Genomic DNA, 21,594 nt, shown 5'->3' with positions numbered 1-21,594 from the left:
GGGAAGAGAAGGAGGCCTGGCCTGGCCTGACACGGGCAGACTGCCTTGGAGCCAAGGAAGAAGTTGGAGTCTGAGAGGCTGTGTTCCGGGCCACCGCTGCTGCTCTGTCCCCTCCGCTGGTGCTCCAACCCAGGGGCTATATACTCCTCTCTTTGAGGAGAGTCGGGGGACAACCACAGTGAGGCTTGTCCCTTAGCTTGCAGGGAGTGGAGGGGAGGGTGGGATCTCAGCCCTGCTTGGAAGAGCTCAGTATTTCCTGCCTGACAGGGTGACAAGGCTCCTTAGCGTCCTCATTGGAAATCTCAGCTGGGAGTGCCAGAGCCCTGCAGAGTTAGACCCCAGAATCCTGGAACCTGGGCTGGCATGTCTGCCCACCTTGTGAGTCATAGATGAGTCTTGGGAGGAAAAGGGACTTGCTCAGGATTATATAGCACTTGAGGGACAGTGCTGGATTTGAACTCAAGTCTGTCTCTGTTCATCCCTCCACAAACCTTTGATGAGGTTCCTACTGTGTGCCAGGCCCTTCTAGGCATGAGCACTAGAGTAGGAGCTTCTCAAAGGGATTGGCCCGCTTTATTTTTGCATTCTCCGTGTTTGGCCCAGGGCCAATACAGAGGAGGTGCTCTGTGAATGATGGATGAATGGGTGAATGATGGATGAATGGGTGAATGAATAAGGCAAAGATCCTGCCTCTACGTATGTTGAGTCCATTTGGAAGATAGGGACTCCTTTTCATAAACAGGAAATAGGAGGTTGGTGGGAGTGGGGATTGACCAGGTGATAAGCAGAGAGGATTGGAATTCAGGTGTCCTGATGGCTGGTCTAGAGCTTTTTCCATCTTCAATTTCCTCATCTGTAAAATGGGGTCAACAGTCCTTACCCTCTGCCTTCCTCTGAGGATCCAGTGAGTCCGTGGATGTGAAAATATGCCTGTGAAGCAGGGACATTGTGTGTGCATGCCCAGAACTGCCCAGAACCCCCACACGGTCTGCCCCCTTTCTTCTGCCTGCTTACCCTCTGCATCGTACCTCCCTCATTTCCCTAGCTTTCTTCAGGGCTTCTTCTAGGAATGTTCTGTGCAGAACCCCTGGGTGAGAGAGGGGTTTGGGAAAGTGTGGGTGAATGGAGTCGGCCTACCTCCTCCCTCTACCATATCCCACACTCAGAAAGGCAGCCACCCAAATAAAAACAAAACAAAACAAAAGGCAGTTTCCCCACATCCATATCCATGCAGGCCCCCTGTGCGTACCAGGCTGAAAATGCCTTGGCAGTAGTTACCATGGTGACAGTCCTGCTGCCTGGACCACAGCAGCCTGTGAGATGCCTGCAAGAGCCTGCAAGCTTGGCAGTCTGGCAGCTCACAGGCCTCCACCCAAGCTGAAAACTCCTGGGACAGCTGTCCTCCTTTCTCTCCCCTTGGTGCCCAGCACTGTCCCTGGTACCTAGGGCTTCTTGGGAATGAGCTGCCTTTCTGGGGACCCACACACTGCTTTGGGTCAGAGAGGCCTCGTTCAAATCCTAGTTCTACCACTTAGGAGTGAGTGATCTTGAGCAAGTCATCTTGGTGTGTTTTAAATTTATCGAATTAGCTATGGGAGCCTCATAGGGGGAATTATCCAAGCAGTACAGACGCCCAATACAAGGGCTGTCACTGCCCTGAACTGTCACTGCCCCACCTACAGCAGTGGCAGGGTAGCATAGGGTCGTGGCACTCTTGGCTGCTGAATTCAGGCCCAGGGCCCTGGCTTTCTTCTCATCTCATCCGGAGGAGGCCCTATAGGTAGTGCAGTGTGGTAGGACCACAGACTTCAGCCAGACCTCTGGGGTCACAGCTGAGCTTTGCCACTTATTTGGACCTCAGTTTTCTCAACTGTAAGGTGGGATAATAATGAACCTACCTCGGGGGTTTGTTGTGTGGATAAGATTGAATTAGTACGCGTAAAGTGCTTAGAAGAGTATTTGATACTTAATAAGTCCTATATAAATGTTGGTGGCCACTGTTATCATCACCACAATTGGCAATGGCCACGAGACTTGGAACTCATGGGCTTGCCCCTCCTGTCGTTTTTCTCACACGTGCAGAAGTACCCAGCTTTGTTCACGGTCTAATCAGGGAGAGTGGGCCCGAGAGATGGGATGGCAGGTTGGCTCCCTCCTCCCCGTCCCACCCCATCTAAGGGACTGACAGGCACTCGCCACTTCTTCTGCCTGGGGACTGAGAGAAGCTGGGCCCTGGGCAGAAACTCTACCTCTAATTCATGAGTTTGAGGATTTTCTCAGCTTGTTCTCCAGCTGGCAGCTGCTGTAACCCTGGCCGGGTTCACACAGCTGCTCAGAGACGGTCCAGAGCCCTCCCAGTCAATAGAGCTAAGTGCTAAAGACAAATGAGCACCCAACAGAGGTGTCATATGAAGAGGAAGGAGGCCTTGGGGGGTGAAATAGGAGCTGCTTCTTGAAACACTGTTGGAAACGAATCCCCAGGCTTGACGGTTAGAGGGCTCACTAGGCCTCCCTGCATAGAGAGGGGGAATCTTTCAAGAATGAAGGTCAAGCTGAGGCAAGACTTTAAAAAGCTGGTTCACAAACTGAAGCAAGGAGGACTGAATTCTCTGCACGATTCCTTTCCCCCATCCCCCTCTTTTGGGTCCAAGGTCATGCATGATAACATGGAGTTGTTGGCTAAAAGGAAGCTGGGTGTAAGTGACACCCTGGTTGCCTCCTGGGGTCTGATCTGTGGGCTGGAGGGTAGTGACCACTCTTGGAGTTGGGGTCTGGTGGGAGGGAGCCCTGGGGTGCCCTCTCTTCTGCCTCCGGCCTTCAGGTCTCACAGATGGGCAGACCCAGGGGACCCTGCAGTGAGCTGACCTCTCTGTCCCTACCTGTTCCCCAGGGCTTTGCCTCTGTGTTCTCGAGCCGCCAGTCCCGGAAGTCGGCCTCACGTGCAGAGGACAGCGCCATGGCAGACACTGAAGGGTACCGGAACCCCACAGAGGTGCAGATGAGCCAGCTGGTGCTGCCCTGCCACACCAACCAGCGTGGGGAGCTGAGCGTGGGGCAGCTGCTCAAGTGGATTGATACCACGGCCTGCCTGTCTGGTGAGACTGTGCGTGGCATAGCCATCCTCCCACCCACTGGCCCCACATACTCAGAAGAGAGGCCTTGCTTTTCTGAGATGGTCACTGTCCCCATGAGTGCCACATTTGTCCCTCATCCCAGCCTTTGCTCATGCTGGTCCACCTGCCTGAAATGCCCTCTTGATGCTCAGCTCTGGCTCAAACCCTCCAGCTCTGAGTGCCCTTAGGTCCCTGCTCTGACACAGTGTGGCTTTAAATGTGGCTGCTCCAAAATTGGCTTGAGAGTGCTGCGAGCCAAGATCATGCCGCCTGCCTTAAAGAGCCGAGCTGAGCTGAGTGGAGCTGAACTGAACTTTTTTCATTCCTTTTGGTGTCCCAGTATTCTCCATCTCACAGGGAGCTCATAGGCTTGGGGCAGGGGCAGAGAGGTGACCCCGCTGCCCCACCCCCTGCCACTGTTGTATGGGGACAGGGAAAGAGAGGTGAAATTGGGGCCGTGGAGAACAGACCAGAGACACTGACCCAGCCCTGGTGGCAGAGAAGGAATTCTAGAGGGACTAAGGCAGGGGAGCAGAGTCCTGAGGGTAAGAATGACTCAGGCAAGCAAACAAAGGTGGGTGAAGGTGGGCAGAGGTGCAGGCACTTCTAGAAGGTCAGGAAGTAGAACAGCATGGCGTGATCATTCAGCCATTCAAAGTTATTTATTGAGTGTCTACTGTGTGCCAGGCACTGTCCGGGGACTGGGACATAGAGTGAACAAGGCAGGCAAAAATCCTTGTCCTCAAGTAACTTGCTGTTGAATAGAAGGGACAGACACTAGATGGACGAAACTCAGAGATATAGCAGTAACCGTAGTAGCCATGGAGAAGAAAAGTGAAGAGGGGGGCGGGTGTGGGTGAGAAGGCACGGCCTTAGGTCAGGGTCTCTGACGTCTGATCAGAGGCCTGTGTGACATGGCCTCTGACATGGGAGGCTGCTAACGCATGGCTTTCTTCTCTCGTTGCCAGCGGAGAGGCATGCTGGCTGCCCCTGCGTCACGGCCTCCATGGACGATATCTATTTTGAGCACACTATTAGGTAAGTGGCCCCTCCTGCCTCTCTGTCCTTTTGGGCTCCCCACCACGAGCCCAGGTCCCCGATCCTGTCTCCTGCCTGGAACCTGACGTGACTAAGGGCCTTTGCAGATGGAGCAGAAACCTCTGGGGAGCAGCGACCCCGCTGCAGGGTCTCTGGAACAGCGGTGGGCTGGGAGCTGGCCTGCTGCTGGGTGCGGTGGGATGGGTTCCCTTGGCCAGGGTGGGGCCAAGGAAGTTGCTTCAGGTTTGGTGGTAGATGTTGCTGAGGCAGCATCATGGGGTACTGAGTGACTTTGGGAAAGTCAGTCTCTTCCTCTGGGCCTCAGTTTTCTTATCTGCAAAATGGAACGGATTAGACTCAATCAGTGAATGCCTTTTTGAGCTAGGACATTCTCTGTGGGTCACTGGTCACTAGACTGTAGGGAGATCCCTAGATAAGATGCCTTGGCAAAGCCTGAGCCAGAAGCTTGGGTCATTTAATCTCTGCTCACATACCTTCAGGGATGAGGAGCTCACTACCTTATAGAATTTTTTTTTTTTTTTAATGTCTGTACTGGTTAGAAAGCTCTTGATTACACCGTGTTGAGTTTTGTCTTCACAGAGCTTTGCTGGGACCCTAGGAGCACGCTAAGCCCTCAGTCCAGCACTGTAGGGGCTGCATAGAGTGCTCTTTTCCCTGGGCCTGCTCCTAAACCTGCCATCAGTGCCTAGGACATCAAGTGCAAGGGCTTATTCAGGACTTTCTGGGTGCCCAGAGTGCTGAGGTTAAGGAAGACGTTTGGCCAGTCCTGCATTGATGTATTCAGTCCTTCGTCACTACTTGTACCTTTCCCAGACCAGGGCCCATGCTGGGTCTGTGGTCCACCGAGTCAGCTTCAGCATAGTCCCTGAGCCCCAGCAGCGCCCATTCTGCAGGAAGGCAGATGTAGAAACATAATTTCAATTCATAGGCGTAAGTTCCATGCTAATAATGACCTCTGATATACTCGTATGGGTGCATAGTAATACTTTTCCTAATATCTTTTTATAATGACTCGGTTTTTTAAAAAAGATTTTTATTGGGGAATTGGGGGGATGGGAACAGTGCTGGGGAATTGGGGGAAGGGGAACAGACAAGTTGTTGTCGTTTTGTTCTTCAGTCTAGTTGTGGAGGACCTTGCTTCACTGGCCCAAGTTGGCACCATCATTGCGCTCTTCCCAGGAGAGGCAGATCAGTCGCCGGCTTCTGGACGGCCGCTCACTGCGGCTGCTGGCCGCTCACGCTGGCTGCTGGCTACACACGGTAGCCCATGGCAACCCACTGCCACAGGGGCTGCAGCCTACACCGTCGCCAGCGATTCACGGCAGCCCAGCTCCAAGTTGAGCTGTTGTTCAGCATCTTAGCTGTGGAGGGCAGTGTCACTGGCCCTCATATGTGGGATCCGAACCGGGGCCCTCTGGCATCCCAAGCCAGTTCTTAACCATCGCGCCACTCAGCCGGCCCATGACTCGGTTTTTTATTTACAAAAAAGTTGTAGATTGTACTGAGAGTTCCCATATACCCCACATCCAAATCCTCTATTAGCATCTTACATTCATATGGTACCTTTGTCACAATTACTAAACCAATATTGATGTATTACTTGAATGCCATTTTAATACATTAGCCTATTTAATCCTCAGAACAACACTATTTAGGTCCTGGCAGTTATATCCTCATTTTACAGGTGAGGAAACTGAGGCACAGGAAAGTGAAGTAACTTGCTTAAGGTCATATAGCTAGTGGAGGACTCAGGATATACTACCAGGCAGGCAGGCTGGCCCCAGAGCCTTTGCTTTTAACCAATGAACTACATTTCTTTTATGTCTGGGGGTGGGTGTAGTTCCACAGAAGATAGTCAAGGGGGACTTCCTGGAGGAGGTGTTTGAGCTGGCTCCAGTACTGTCAGCACAGTATGTAGTGACACTTTAAAGAACAACAGAGCTGCTCTGGGCCAGCTCTGGGGCTCTGCTGCCAACACAGGTTTTGGCACTCAGAGGAGCTAGGGATAGAGAGGGCTGGCAGGGGGATGCTGCATGTATGATGGATGGACCTGCTGCAGAACCCAGCAGAGTGAAGGTGAGTCTGGGCAGAGGAGGGTGTGGGTGGAAGGAGGAGATGGAGAGGATCCTGGGACAGAAGACAAGCTGGGAAGGGGCCTGGAGCATGGTTGGCGGCCAGGAAAGGTGGGAAGGCTTTTTTGTTTGTTTGTTTGCTTTTTGCAATTTACAAATACTTCAAGATATCTCTGAAGGATAAGAACTGTTTTTAAACTTAACCTCAGGGCCATTACCACACCTAAACAAAATTAGCAATAATTCTCACAAACATCAAATATCCACACTGTCTCATGAATATGTTTCTATTTTGTTTTACTTCACAGTTTTTGTTATTTAAGTCAGGATGTAAATAAGGTTATAATTGGTTGCTATGTTTCTTAAGTTTTGTTTTTAATCTATAGATGCTATACCTCCCCCTGCCCCGTACTCTCCCCCCACCATCTGCCTCTCTCCCTCGTCACCCCCTCCTTTTTCCTTGACATTTATTTGTTAAGGAAACATGGCCATTTGCTCTCAAGAGTACTTCGTCATCTGGGTTTTGCTGTTAGCATCACTGTGGCATCATTTGACATGTTCCTCTGTCCCCTGAGAGTTTGAACAGTCCCCTGGGGAAGAGCTTGAACAGGGGTCATATTTGTTTATGGGAGCAGCCTCTGTGATGTGAACACCTGGAGGGGTGCTGGGGAGCTAGGGGCGTGAGGGGCTCCCCAAGGAGGCTGGGCAGTGACCGCGGGGAAGGAGCCAGTTTCAGCCTGAGCTGTGGGATCGAGTCCAGAGGGGTGTCTGCTTGGCTTTAGGGGAAGCCAGAGAGGAGGAGGGTTGATGAGGGGGTCAGAGGAAGAGAGTCACAAATTTCTTTCTTTTTTTAATAGCACTATAGAAAATAAACTTTTATTTTGAGGATCATGGATGCTTTCATTCTATTTTTTTTATAATGAAAACTTGCAAAATTCTAGAAAAGTTAAATATACAATGATTACCATCACTGAGATTCAGTAATTAACATTTTGTTCAATTTGCTTGATGTATATATGGATAAATAAATACATAAACCTCTCTCTCTCTCTCTTTTTTGCTAAACCATTTGAAAGTAATATCCTAAAAATGACAGTCCTCTACATGACTGTTAGAACAGCTAAAAAAAGATGAACAGAAATGAACAAGTCAGCATAGGGCAGGCTAGGTGGCTCCTCCAGGGATTCTGGCTGTTTCTGTAGATGTGGGAATTATTCCAGCGGGACAGGCTGCAGCTAGAAAGAGCAGGGCCAGTGCAGTCAACAGAATCAGTCTAGAATCCTGGCTCTGCCACTTTTTAGCTGGGTGACCTTGGGCAAATGGCTTACCCTCTCTGATGCTCAGGTTCCCCCTAAACCTACCTGCCAAGCTTATTTGGAGGCTCACATGAGGTAGTGCACAGTGCCTGACACATAGTAGGCTTCCTTTAAGTGTTTTCATTTTCCTTCCCAGCCTCTGCTAATAGCCCCTTGCCCTTCCTAGGCATTCAATAATTGTGGAATGTATTAATTCGGCAGGCCACTATTTATGGAGGACGTGCCCTATGTCCTGTGTCCTGTGCCCTGTGCTAGGCCTTGAAGAGTCAGTGGTGGTCTTAAGTGGAGCTTAAGGATTGTAAGGGAGACAGAGGCCAATCTGCCGGAAAAAGTGTTAGGAGAGTGAAACTTATGGGGCTACAGGAGGGTGGGGAGGGCTTCCATGAGGAGGGGACCATTGAATCGAGGGCAAAAACAAACTCGAGTGTTCACTGGACAAGGGGGAACAGGGGAATGGGAGCAGATAAATGAAATCACGCCACTTCTCTCAGCCTCAGCTGCCCCTACTGTAAAAGGGGTGCTAACACTATCTTGCTGGGTTGCTTTGAGTACTCAGGTGACGTTGCAGATGTGATTCTGCTCTGTAAGCCATGCGTTCTCCTGCCAGTTCCCCTCAGCAGAGGCTCCACAAGTATCTGGGGTCCCTGCTTCCTCCCTCGGTACCCTCTGGAAGGCTCACCTCCTGCTTTTCTCTCCCAGTGTTGGACAAGTGGTGAATATCAAGGCCAAGGTGAACCGGGCTTTCAACTCCAGCATGGAGGTGTGTGGGGCAGGCACTGCCTGGGTGTGAGTGGGTGCTGAATGGGTTTTCTATCTCCTCTCCATTCTCAGTCCCCAGCCCAGGCACACTCACACTTGCAGAGCCCTGGTTGAGGCAGCAGAGTTCTGAACTAGCTGGCAGGACTGGAAGGATCCTAAGGATATCTTCCTGTCCAATACCCTATAACACAGAGGGGAAAACTGAGACCCAGGGAGGGGAAGGGACTTGCCCCAGGTCACCAAGCCACATGGATCCCAATGTGGGACTTGACTTGCAGCCTCCTGGGTCTTCACGCCTAGCCTCAAACCCTCTCTGCAACAGTCACATGGTTGCGAAAATGCAGGGAAGCCAGCCATTGTGCCTGACCCTGGAGGCAGCAGGGCTGGAGCAGGGAGAATACTGGGCTTTGGTCCTTTAGCTTACTTCCAACAGTCTCTGTCTCCCCGTCTGTAAAGTGGGAGCATGATTCCTGTGCTGCAGGGTTGTTGAAGGACTCTTTGGTGATGCACAGGGCTCTGTTTCCCACCCGTGGACATCAGACCCAGACCACTTCACCCAGACGGGCCAGTGGTTACTGAGGGACCACTGAGACTGGGAGAGCAGAGCCCTGACTGTGCCTCTGGGCACCCCATAAATGCCCAGGTACCCCTCAGGCACTCCCCACACATCTGTCTTTTCAATTTAGCCAACACTTTTGCTTACTTTAAGCCCTTTCCTAGATATGGTCTCATTTTAATCCTCTCAATAGCCCCGTGAGGGTGGATATGACCATCCCCACTTTACAGATGAGGAAACTGGTGCCCAGGGAAGGGAAGTGACTTCCCAAAATTTCCCAGGGAGCCAAAGGCAGAATTAGAACCTACTCTAAGTCTCTAGCCTCCTAGATTTGGTGAGTGATACAGAAATAGCAGAGGCCGAGGCTGGGGTGGGACTTGCTGTCTCATTGGGCTGTGGGGCCTCAGGTTGGTGAGATCTATTTCTTCCCTCCTCTGTCCACCTACTCTTCCTCTCCAGGTGGGCATCCAGGTGGTCTCCGAGGACCTGTGCTCTGAGAAGCAGTGGAGCGTGTGCAAGGCCTTGGCCACCTTTGTGGCCCACCGGGAGCTCTCCAAGGTAGGTAGCTACACCTGGCTGCTAGATGCTACTGGGCCACCTAGGTTCCTGTCATGGCAGGCTTGAACCAGGGAAGTAAAGCTAGGGGTTGGCAGAGGGGCGAAGGTAGGGGCCAGGCAGGGAATCCACAGCCCCCAGAGAGGCCCACTCCCACTGTGATCTGACCCCAGGCGCCTCCTTCTCTCGTTTTCCCCACTTCTCCCTGTGCGTCTCACATGAGGATTCTTCAGGCCTCACCATTCCCTTTCAGGGACTGCTGTGACCCCTCTCCCTGTCCTCTGGGCATTTGCTTAAGAAGGGGGACTGGGGACATTTGGAGGATGAACATGATGTATCAGTCAACATGGAGACAGGAAGATGGGGAAAAAGGGGGACAAAGACTTGTAACCATCCAGCAACCCCAGGCGTGAGATGGTGGCTGGTGGTACGGGCCCTGGTGCTGTTTTAGGGAACTTTTCCTGAACATCCCCCATCCCACCCCTGCCCACAGGTGAAGCTGAAGCAGACCACGCCGAGGACAGAGGAGGAGAAGACGGAGCACAGTGTGGCGGCTGAGCGCCGGCGCTTGCGGCTGGTCTATGCAGACACCATCAAGGACCTCCTGGCCAATTGTGCCATTCAGGATGGTGAGCGGCTGGGGATGGGGAGGGGGCCTGGCCTCATGCATGCCCCCCTCTGCCCTGGGCCCCCAATGGACAGAGGGAAGAAGGGAGTTTCCTTGGGACGTCCATCCACTGGTGGCCTCAGGCCTGGCTGGCTCTCTTCCCTCAAGGTCTCCTTCAGGGAAAGGAGAGTGTTTGGGCCTCTCGCCCAGCTCCCAGTAGCCATGAGGATGGAATTAAGACATATGGAAAATGCTTTGACATACACAAAATTCATTTGGGTCTCTAGGATTCAAGGTATTTGGGAAGGTAGTATTGAGTTTGGCCGTGAAGATTCTAGGATTTTTAAAAAGCATATAGGGAGGTAGGTAGACAGACAGACAGACAGACAGACAGATAGACATAGGTGTAGGTGTTGGTGTAGGCATAGAGATATAGATAGAATAAAAAGCAAGACTCCTACCCCAAACCCAGCCACTCCCCCCCCCCGGCACCTATTGTTCCTGTTTTGGACATCTTTCTAGAAATATTCCCTGCATATTTAAGCACACTATATATTATTTAGTGCCTCCCCTTTTTACCCAGAAGGGAACATACAGTACAATACTGTTCTGTGTCTTGCTTCTTTCTTCTTAAAAGTGCATCTTGGATATTGTTCTATAACAACACACTCAGATCTACTGTGGACTGGTAGGATTTTGACAGGTGGAGAGATGCAGAAAGGTATTCCTGACAGAGGACACAGGTTAGGCAAAGGCCCAGAGGGGTTACCTCAGATTTGCTCACTGATCCCCGGAACGTTAAGATGCGGAGTCTTCCTTAAAACCTAAAGGAGGCAATTTTCGGACAGGTCAAAGGTAGTTCGGCTGCCCAGAGTGGGAAGGGAGCAGATGGAACCAGCTAACCCCAGTGAAAACTGTGGGCATGCCCTATTTTTGCTGGGCCTGGGGGCTGTGGCTGGGCACAGCTCTTTCTACCTTCATTGAGGTTTCTGGAGCCATCCAGAAACCTCCTGTCCTGACCGCCCTTCTGCCCAAAGGTCAGTCCAAATGCCCTAGCCTGGCATCCAGGCACTTGGCTGACCGCTCAGTCTCATCTGGTGCTGTCCCTTACTTGCCCTCAGCTCCAGCTAAGCCAAGGCCTGGCTGCTCCTTGTGACTGCCCTGCTGTCCTGCCTCCAGACCTTGGGTCAGGCCTTTAACCTCCCCTCCTCCCTGCTTACGGCATTTCTGAGCAGCCTGCAAGCCAAGCAAAATGTCCCCTCTTTGATGTGCCCTCCCTGACAAGATCTGTCTCCCTGGGAGATGAGAGATGCAGGGCACCTCCTTAGGTTGGGTGGGGGCATATCAACATCTGTTTCCCTGGCCCCCCAGGGTCCTGCCTCTCTTATGAGGATGTCCTAATGCCATTGCCTCTGAGGGAAAGGGCATGCCAGGGCAGGGGGAGGGAAGACCTATCCTTTTTGAGAGCATGCCTCCTGAGTTTGCACCAAGCGCCTTAGAACCCTGATCACATTTCATATTCATAGTCCTATTGGGTTAAGTTTGACATTTGCCCTTTACAGGGGAAAAAACTGAAGTTCAGAGAGGCTACTCGACTTGCCCAAGGTCATATAGCCTGTATGGGGAGGAGTTAGGGTTCCGACCCAGGTGTGTCTTGTCTCAATGCTAGTGTTCTGTCCTCTGGTCTGTGCCAGCCTCATCTCTCTCATCTGCATTCCTCCCATTCCTTATCCAGGTCCAGCACACTTGGTGCTGAGTAAATAAAAGAATCTGGGTGGGGTGGAGTGGTGTTGGTGGGTCCCAGGCTGCCCATGGGGAGGGTCTGCCCTTGGGAAACTTCTCACCTACCCTCTCCCTCCCTCTGCCCCTCCCTGGTCAGATCTGGAGAGCAGAGACTGCAACTACATGGTGCCGGCTGAGAAGACCCGCGTGGAGAGCGTGGAGCTGGTCCTGCCCCCCCATGCCAATCACCAGGGCAATACCTTCGGGGGCCAGATCATGGCCTGGATGGAGAACGTGGCCACCATTGCTGCCAGGTGAGGGGTGAGGGTGCTGCCTCTGCCGCCCCTCCATTCTCCCCTCCTTCCCTTGACCACCTCCCTCTGGGGGAGAAACCTAGGTTTGGGGTTGGCATGCAAGGCCTCAGAAGCTTGGCCGTTCTGTTAGAGTAACCTGGGACATTCAGATCCAGAGAACCAGAGAGCAGTGATTTCCTCTGAGCTGGCCATTCCTTCCTCGACTTAAAAAGATCCTTTCTTTTTTTCAGTTCTCTGAAAATCAAGCCATTTGCCCTTCCCCTTCCCATCCTCCACAAAGCCCCTCTGACTGTTCCCTTCTCCCTAGAGGGGAAACTAATTCCTTCCTTCTTCTACAACCTCTGTGCCTGTCCTGGGCTCATTCTACCCTGACTATCTGGGCATTTTTTATAGTTATGATAACTGATGCTCACTAACTGACACTCTCATACCTCCGTGACTTTCTACTTGTTCCCTCTGCCAAGAGTGCTCTTCCCAACCCACACCCTTCTTAGGCAAATTCTTCCTCACCTTTTAGAGCCCAGCTCCAGCGGCTCCTCTTCTGTGTTTAATGGGTGGAACATAATGCCACATAAGTGATGCCCAGGCTGAGGGCAATAAGATCTCAGAGGAAGATCAGAGGCCCTGTAGCCAGGGAAGGCTTCCTGGGTAGAGGAAGGACACTTCAGCTGGGCCTTTGGGTAGCTTTGGGTAAGGGGAGGGCTTCCAGGCAGTAGGAACAGCAGGTGCTAAGGTATAAAGGTTGGAAGGAAAATGGGGGCGGGACTTACCCGAAGCCCTGCCCTAGACTTTTTCCTGTCAACTTAAACTCAATCCATGCACATAGACCTCAGTATTCTAAGCTGTGAAATGGAACTTTTGTTTTGTTCTTCTGGGCAGGGCTTCACTGGGTTGGTTAGGAGTGGGTGGGCCAGAGGGTGGTGCATGTGGTTTTGGCTGGGTCTGGGGATGGGGGTGGGGAGAGGAGGCTGGCTCAAGCCAGTGGCTGAAGCATTTGGGACACTTCTCCTGGCCTCTCAACCCCTGGCCTCCTCCAGCCGGCTGTGTCGTACCCACCCTACACTGAAGGCCATTGAGATGTTTCACTTCCGGGGCCCATCCCAGGTTGGGGACCGCCTGGTGCTCAAGGCCATCGTGAACAACACCTTCAAGAACAGGTGAGGTGGGATGGGCGGGACCGGGGTCCTCCTGGGCTGAGGGCTCTTTCTGACTAGAGAAGGGACCCAGCTGCACACCTGGCTGGAACCCTTTGCCCTGCTGATGAGGTCTAAACCCTGCCCTGCTGCTAGATCCCTTCACCATCACCAAGATTCAGCTCTGATGGTGCCCTCCTCTGGGCTTCCCAGTGTTGTGCCTCCTGCTGTCGTGGATCGGACCGTGTGTTTAGTGTGTGTCTCTCTCCGGGCTCCTGCCGTGGGCTGGCTACACACACAATGGAGACTCAGATCATAGGGCCACCTCTTGCCAGTCATTATCAAACCTTTTCCCACCTTTTTGCTAAAACAACACTTAGTTCCCCAAGCTCTTACCTTTGGCATGAATTCTGATACTTACTCCCAGGAAAGCTTACTTCAAATATCTACCTTTTTTTGGCAATTTCAGAGATCATGGTGTAGTTGTAAAAAGCAAAGGATCTGGAGGCAGGCTGCCTGGGTGCAAGTTTGGCTCACCTCTTACCAGCTGTGTGACTTTGGGCAAGTTACTTAACCCCTCTGAGCCTCAGTTCTTTCACCTGTAAAATGGGGGCTCGTCACAACTATCTTATAGTTGTAAGGATTCAATGAAGTATTACTAGTAGAACACCAGAGAAAATGTTCAGCGAAGGTCAACCATTGCTGCTATTATTATTATTATTATTATTAGTTATTATTATTTGCAGTCTGACCAGCACACATTGTGCTGCCCTGCAGGGTAAAAGCCCTGACCTAGTTGCTGTGAATCCTGATTTCTGGCTCAGATTCTCTTCCGTACTGTTGTGTGACCTTGCCCTCTGCTAGGTCTTGGTGTCTCCATCTGTATCATGTCCACATTCTGGGATCACAAACATTCCTAAATGAGGTGGATGGTGGTGGCTGCTATTTTATAATTAGTGAAGACAGTCAGATATACAGAAACAGCATCCACTCACCTGTCAGGATCATGCCTGTTAGGGCGCTGGTGAATGTGCGTGGAGTGAACACTTTTTCTAATATGGCTTTGTACCTCCACCTCCTCGCTTATGTCCTTCCATGACATATTTTCATTTTCATAACATTATCATTACGTGTCTTTTTATTTATTTATTTATTTTTATTTTTAATTTTTTTTATTTTTTATTTTTAGCTGAGCCATCCCGCCACCTGTTGGCAGCTCACGGCTGCTCAGCTCGGGCTGACTCGAACCACTGTTGCTCAGAGCTCAAACTCTTGAGCGAGCTCTTAACCAACTGAGCCACTCAGCCGGCCCCTCATTACGTGTCTTATATGTATGTTTGTTGGCCCATCCCCTGGCTGTTACCCGTTGAGGGCACGGGCCTGTCAGGCTTATTCATTTCTGGGTCCCCAGCGAGTGGCACAGGGACAGGCATGCATAGGTGCTCTGTAAACACTGATGAAAGGGTACAGTTCTGGGTTGCCTACCAGTGGACTCTGATCTGCTGCTGGAAGAACTGTAGGAGTGCATGTGTGTGTGCATGTACATGTGTGTGTGTGCCCGTGTGTTGGGGAGGGGGCATGGCCTTGGGAAGGCCTGTTCAGCATGAGAGCAGCCCTCCTTCCCTCAGCATGGAGGTGGGTGTGTGCGTCGAGGCTTACCGCCAGGAGGCCGAGACCCAGCGCCGGCACATCAACAGCGCCTTCATGACCTTCGTGGTCCTGGATGCAAATGACCAGCCCCAGATGCTGCCTTGGATTCGGCCCCAGCCTGGGGTGAGTCAGGGCAGGACCATGCCCCGCCACCAGCTCCCCTCCCTCTCTGCCAGCTTGGGGATAGCCCATGACAGGCCCTGGGAGCAGCAGGCTCAGCTCTGCCCTTCTGCTGGGACATAGCCAGTGCTAAGTGTCCTGGTGTGATCCTCAGAGATGCCCCTTGTGCCAGGTGGGCACCTTGTTCTGCCTGAAAGAATTCAGACTCTGTGTGGGCCTGGCTCATAGTTAGTTGTTAACAGGCATTCATGGGCCTGTAGAGTTGGAAGAACACTGGCTTTGGCTCAGATGTGGAATGGAACCGCCTCTGTCATGTTCTAGCTGGTACCTTCTGTGGGCTTTCAGCCCCCATCTGTAAAGCGGGCATATCTGCAGTCCTGGCCTTACAGGGCTGTGGGATGTCTGGGATACTGACCCTGGGCCTGGCTAAGGCCTGCAGGCACTCAGAAAGTGGTGATGTTATCATGATAGTGACAGGAGAACAAGGAATACAGGGCAGAGAGTGAGGGGCCTGGGTTCAAAGGTTAGCCCTTAAAAAATACTTTTCTGTGGGCCAGGCCCTGGCTTGCCTCCGGGGGGCCAGGGAGTGACCTTGGGGAGGCCTTTCCCTCTCTCTGGGAAGGTCCCTGTCCTGCCTGTCCACCTCACAAGGCCGAGCATGGGCTGTGAAAACTCCTTGCGCTGTAGCTGGATGCTGGGCGGTCAAGAGTGAGTGATAAGTGGAGGAGTGGGGAACCTGGCAGACGGGTGGCATAGTGTACAGTCCCCAAGGTCCTTTCAGACCTTTGCTATTTAATGCTCATTAGTGAGGAGACATAAGAAATAGTGGTTAAGAGGACGGGCTCCGAGGTAGGCCATCACAGGTCTGATCCTGGCTCTACTCCTACCCTTGTGACCTTGGGCAAGTCACTTAACCTTTTGATGCCTCAGTTTCCTCTCTGTAAAATGGGGATTGTGCTAGTTCCAACCTCATAGGGTTGCTGTAAGGTCTAGATGAAATTTTGCATGGAAAGTACTTTAGAAGAGGGCCTGATACATAGCAAGTGCTCAATAAATATGGATGCTTCTTAGGGACCTCTTTCTACGGAGAGGAAACTGAGGTCCAGTGAGAGCAGGCGGTGTCCCCAGAGGGGTTGGAGCTCAGTGACCTGGCACTTTCTAGTCCGGGCTGCTGTGACTCTGGCTGTCCCAGTGAGGCCTGAACTCCACTTAAGGGTGGCAGGGCCTCTTTGGGTACTTGGGGGGGGAGGGGGCTGGGTAGGGGTGAGGGAGTCAGTCATGGGGGCGGGACAAGCTGGTTTCACAGTTTGTCCCTGCTTCTCCCCCCAGGACGGCGAGCGGCGGTACCGAGAGGCCAGTGCGAGGAAGAAGATCCGCCTGGACAGGCAAGTCGGGGCTGAGTGGTGGGAGGGCACACAGGGCTCAGGGCTGCCAACCTGCACACAGGCCTCAGGGACTCTCATTCCTTCAGTGCTGCCCCCGTGCTGGGCATTGGCTGGGCCCTTTGCATCCGTGCAGCCTCATTCCACAGTGGTCTGACTGGCCCATTGTCCAGGCAAGGACACCAAGGACAGAGGGATTAGGTGGCCACAGGCACACAGATAAGAGTGATCGGCAGAGTGAGAATTTGAACCTGGTTGGATGTGGCCAGTTTGAAATCCTGTGTTCCTTCCATTGAGTCTGATGCCCATTTGACAGATGAAGAAAGTTCCTGAGAGGAGAAGCGATTGCTCAAGATGCAAACCCAGGTGTAAATGACTCTGCTAAGGAAGCACTTTACAAATTTGAAAGAGCTGCAGACACGCCAGGGGGCACCATCACCATCCATTGTTAGTAAGGAAAGTGTGCTTTCATGGAGTATTTACCATATGCCAAGCCCTGTTCTCCTCATGATGACCCTATGAGGCAGGTGTGACTACTGATCCATTTCACAGATGAGGATACTGAGGCATAAGGGTGAAGTTGCTTTAGCTCAGCAAGGGCGTGGGGCACTGAGCCTTCACCCAATACCCTTAACCCCCTGTCCCTTCCCACCTCTGACTGAGTTTGTGCGTTCTCACTGGTGTTCTGTGTGCCCGTCCAGTCTCCCTGGCTATACAGGAGTCTCACCCGCCTGCTGGGCTGAGCACAGGGCTTGGCACACAGTAGGCCCGCAGTGAAGTCTGTCCAAAGAGATGGGCTCCCAAGGGACTACGGTTGTCATCTTCCCTCTCTTCCAGGAAGTACATTGTGTCCTGTAAGCAGGCAGAGATGCCTCTCTCTGTCCCCTGGGACCCTAGCAATCAGGTAAGGCCCTCTGCTTTGAGGGGAGAGTCCTTGGGCCCACCGCCATCCCCACTTACCCCCCAACCTTCCCCTGTTGTCATAGTGGGTTTGGAGGTAGGCCCTAAGGGGACAGGATACTAATATCTCAAGATTGGTAGAGTTAGCAAAGAGCTTTCCTATGTTCCTGTTTGGAGAAGGGGTTTGAGCCCCTGAGCAGCTTGTCCAGGGTGACTAGGGAAGTCGGGCCAGGCCTGGGCCTCTTTCCCCAAAGCCCAGCACCCACCCTTCTTCATGATCCAAGTTCCTCTCCCTGACCTCAGCATGGCCTCGGCACGGAGCCCCGAGGAAGGGGAGAAAGTGAGGCTTCTCTGTGTGCCTGTCCAGGTGTACCTGAGCTACAACAACGTCTCCTCCCTGAAGATGCTTGTGGCCAAGGACAACTGGGTGCTGTCCTCAGAGATCAACCAGGTAGCTGATCCCGCCCACCATTTCTCCTCTGAGCAGCCAGAGGTGGCTGAATGCGAGCAGCAGAAACTCTCAAACCACTCAGGTCAAGAGGGCGTTTCTTAAAAGGGATGGGATGAGATCAGAAAACCAATCCCTTTATAGAAACTTACCTGCCCCCACAGGGCCTGGAGCACAGAACCCCCAAATCCTTCTCTCCTCCCTGCCTACCTTCCTGCCCCCATCTCTCATTCTTGCTGCTCTCTGTCCAGCTGCTTCCTCCCTGTCTCTCTGCAGGGATGCGGGGCCAGTGAGCAAGCATGAGCTGAGGGAAGACAAGCTCTGCCCCTCTCGCCTGAGTCACTTCTCTACCCGTGACATTAGGGGTTTGGGTGGGCCCCTGGCCCTGAGGATCCGTTCCATTATTGCTTCAGTCACTGCTTCTTAAGATACCTTCTTCTTCTTTTTTTTTTTTTTTAAAGATTTTACTGGGGAATTGGGGAGGGGGAACAGCCAAATTGTTGTCCTTTAATCTTAGTTTTGGAGGGTGCAGATAGCTCAGCTCCAAGTCCAGTCACTATCCGGCTGCCCATCGGCAGCTCATGGCTGCTCAGCTCAGTTCAATATTAGTTGCGGGGAGAAGGGGCGCAGCCCACCATCCCATGCGGGAGTCGAACCAGGAACCTTGTAATTAGGAGCATGTGCTCTCACCAGGTGAACCATCCTGCCACCTGTTGGCAGCTCAGCTTGGGTGCAGCTCACTGGCCCATGTGGGAATCAAACCAGTGACCCTGTTGCTCAGAGTTTGCGCTCTTAACCAACTGAGCCACTCGGCCGGCCCCTTAAGATACCTTCTTGTCCACTTATGATAAATTCTCTCAACGGCCATTTTCATAGGGAAATGACTGAGTCTCAGAGAGGTTGAGTCTGTTGTTCACAGTCATACAGCAAGTCAGTGCAGCCCTGAGCTTCCAGACTTGGCCTCCAGCATCCCCACCTTTCAGCATAGTCTGGGAGGGGGTGCAGGAACGAGGCCACCCTCTGTCCTATGCAGGTCCGCCTGTACATTCTGGAAGATGACAAGTACCTCTCCTTCCACATGGAGATGTTGGTGCATGTGGACACAACCCAGGCCTTCCTGCTACTCTCAGACCTGCGTCGGAGGCCCGAGTGGGACAAGCATTACCGGTGAGGGCCTGTGTGTGAGGGTGAGGCACAGGTGGAGTAGGGGCCCTTCTCAGGCCTGAGAGGGAGGGTGGGCCCTCAGGTGTCCTGCTGAGTCATCCCACATTATGCTTAGCCCCTGCTGTCCTTTAGCTGGAAGTGGGGTGGGGGACTGTAGTTATGTTAGGTGGGGGTCAGGGTCAAGGGTATTCTGAGCCTTCAGGGAAGGAACTGAGCCTGGAATCGGAGTTGATGATCTTGTCCTGTTTCTGGTCCAACTAGCTGTGTGACCTTGGACAAGTCATTTCCTTTCATGGGCCTTAGTTTTTCTGCTCTTTTTTTGGGGGGGGGGAGGGGAACAGTCAAGTTGTTGTTGTTCTTCAGTCTTAGTTGTGGAGGGCACAGCTAGCTCAGCTCCAAGTCCAGTCACCATATGGCCACCCGTCGGCAGCTCGCGGCCGCTCAGCTCAAGGTGCCGTGTTCAATCTTAGTTGTGAGTGGCGTAGCCCACCATCCCATGCGGGAGTTGAACCAGCAACCTTGCTGTTAGGAGCATGTGCTCTCACCAGCTGAGCCGTCCTCAGTGGCAGTTCAGCTTGGCGCAGCTCACCGGCTCATGTGGGAATCGAACTGGTGAGCTTGTGCTCTTAACCAACTGAGCCACTCGGCCGGCCCCAGTTTTCCTGCTATTAAAATGGGTACTTGAGGGGTGGGTCATGGATTTGCACTCTTGGATAAATCAGTGATTTTCAATCTGCATTACGTGGAGTTTTACATTCCCAGAGGAGTTTCAGGAACTAAGGTGGGGGTAGGAAGGCTGAAGAAGTGGGTGGGACTACCTCCTAGGTTCAGACCAACTAATTGCCAGTTTGCTGAATTTACCAAGTTTGCTAGTTCTTTTTATGAATATGTACACGAATATGTTATTTTTGAATGTAGTGAATGACTGAATATAAATGTTATTCTTGTGAACACATTTGTTCCCCAAATTTACTGATTCTACATATGACTATCTTTTTGCATTTAGTCAAGGAAGATAAATTTGTTCTTAGGAAAACAGCCAAAAATTTCAGTGTTTAATATGAGAATGTTACGGTGAAGCCGGTAATTTTTCAAATCCCTTTGAAATAATTTTCTGTTATGCCAATACCCTATTTTGGGGGGTAGGAGTTCTTTGATCATTTCACCAATGCCTTATTATGAGGATCCCATATTCTTGAGTCTATCCATAAGGAAGACCTGTGCATTTGGAAATTCAGTGAGTAGGTCGCTTGATTTTTGACAAATTGGCCTTTCCCCTCCTACCCCCACCTGTCCTCACCTCAGCAGGTCCTCTTGTAACTGTTTATACACCAGTTTTCAGCTTCAGGTTTCTTTGTGAAAGGGCTGTGCTGCTTTAAAAAGCTCTGGTCTAGGTGACCCCAGGCCTGCTGGCAGTGCCGTTCAAGAAGCCTGAGGGGTGATATGGTGGTGAATGCTGGGATGGTGGGGGGTTGGGCATATGGTAGGAAGGCGTCTTGGAGGAGGTGGGCTGATGTGGGCCTTGAAGGCCAGACCAGATCTTGATACTTGTTGGGATTGTGGGGGAGGGGCCTAAAGGGAAGGGGAGCCCTGACCGCTTCCCCCGACCCTGCGCACAGCCACCCTGATCCTGAGGCAGCCTCCGAGGGTGAGTCGGAGAGCAGGGGAGAAGATAGTGGGCCCGGACATGGTCATGCATACCTCTGTGTGGATGTCCTTTGGTGTGTGTGTGTGTGTTTTGGTGTAAGACTATGTATGTATAGGCGCGTGAGTGTGGTGTGCCCCAAGCCTGAGGGGCACAGCTCTGGCACCTGACAGCTGAGCACACTCCAGCCCTATTGGCTCTGTGGCCGTGGGCAGGTTATTTCTGAGTCTCATCCCTTCCTCTACATAAGAATACCTGTTGCCGGGCTTTTGTAGGGTTAAACTCGTAGTACATATGAAGCACTTAGCATAGTGCCTGGTATATGGCAGGCGCTCACTGAATATTCCGCACAACCCATGAATGAACACACGCCTCTATGTGGGGTGTGTGCACCTGCACAGACATGTACAGACACACATGGGTCTTTGTGCTCAGTGGGTGTCTATCCATGTGTCTGTGCATGGAGGTATGCCCGCAGGTGTGTGTCTGTGCAGGTCTTTGTTCCTGTGTCTGCACAAGTGTATGCATTTGCCTGTGTACGTGTCTATGTGTGCCTGTGTGTGTGTGTGCCTGTGTGTGCCTGTGTGTGTGTGTGTGTGTGTATGTGTGCGCTCGCGCTCGCACTCTTTGGCTGGGCCTTCCTGCTCTCCTATGGTCCCTGCTGAGCAGTGTAGGGGCTGAAGTGTCCCTCAAGCATCTGCTTCGGGAGGCTGAGGCAGGGAGGGCTGGGCCAGAGCCGCTGTCGCACAAGGAGCCACTGTGACGCCCTTGGGCTCTGAGTTCTGGGCCTTCCCACAGGAGCGTGGAACTAGTGCACCAGGTGGACGAGGACGATGCCATCTACCACGTCATCAGCCCTGCCCTCGGCGGTGATGCCAAGCCCCAGGACTTTGTGATCCTGGCCTCCCGGCGGTAGCCTTGTGACAATGGGTGGGTGCCTGCCTGCTGTGGTGGGACGTGGGCGGGCTCCCAGAGAGGGGACAGCAGCTTAGAGTCAGCGCTGTGCTTCCTATTGGCTGTGGGACCCCAGGTAGCACTTGGCTTTTCTGGACTGCCGTGGTTTTCCTGTGGGTAAAACG

At 52.4% G+C, this 21,594-nt stretch overlaps 1 protein-coding gene across 1 annotated transcript in view; it reads left to right on the top strand.

Annotated features, from left to right (window-relative positions):
• Positions 1-21,440, top strand: part of ACOT11 (acyl-CoA thioesterase 11) — a 42,468-nt gene extending 21,028 nt beyond the window's left edge. Inside the window, exons 2-14 of the mRNA XM_019666437.1 lie at positions 2,891-3,095; positions 4,082-4,151; positions 8,260-8,320; positions 9,335-9,433; positions 9,924-10,059; positions 11,917-12,073; positions 13,111-13,230; positions 14,835-14,979; positions 16,306-16,361; positions 17,196-17,262; positions 17,626-17,709; positions 18,740-18,873; positions 21,314-21,440. Of these exons, the coding sequence (XP_019521982.1) occupies positions 2,891-3,095; positions 4,082-4,151; positions 8,260-8,320; positions 9,335-9,433; positions 9,924-10,059; positions 11,917-12,073; positions 13,111-13,230; positions 14,835-14,979; positions 16,306-16,361; positions 17,196-17,262; positions 17,626-17,709; positions 18,740-18,873; positions 21,314-21,431 (1,452 nt within the window). The 3' untranslated portion in view covers positions 21,432-21,440. The remainder of the gene's footprint in view (positions 1-2,890; positions 3,096-4,081; positions 4,152-8,259; positions 8,321-9,334; positions 9,434-9,923; positions 10,060-11,916; positions 12,074-13,110; positions 13,231-14,834; positions 14,980-16,305; positions 16,362-17,195; positions 17,263-17,625; positions 17,710-18,739; positions 18,874-21,313) is intronic.
• The last annotated feature ends 154 nt before the right edge of the window (positions 21,441-21,594 follow it).

Source organism: Hipposideros armiger, unplaced genomic scaffold (assembly GCF_001890085.2).
Source record: "Hipposideros armiger isolate ML-2016 unplaced genomic scaffold, ASM189008v1 scaffold_469, whole genome shotgun sequence".
Classification (NCBI taxonomy): domain Eukaryota; kingdom Metazoa; phylum Chordata; class Mammalia; order Chiroptera; family Hipposideridae; genus Hipposideros; species Hipposideros armiger.
The sequence above is the reverse complement of the archived record's forward strand: the minus strand, read 5'-3'. Positions and strand labels throughout refer to the sequence as shown.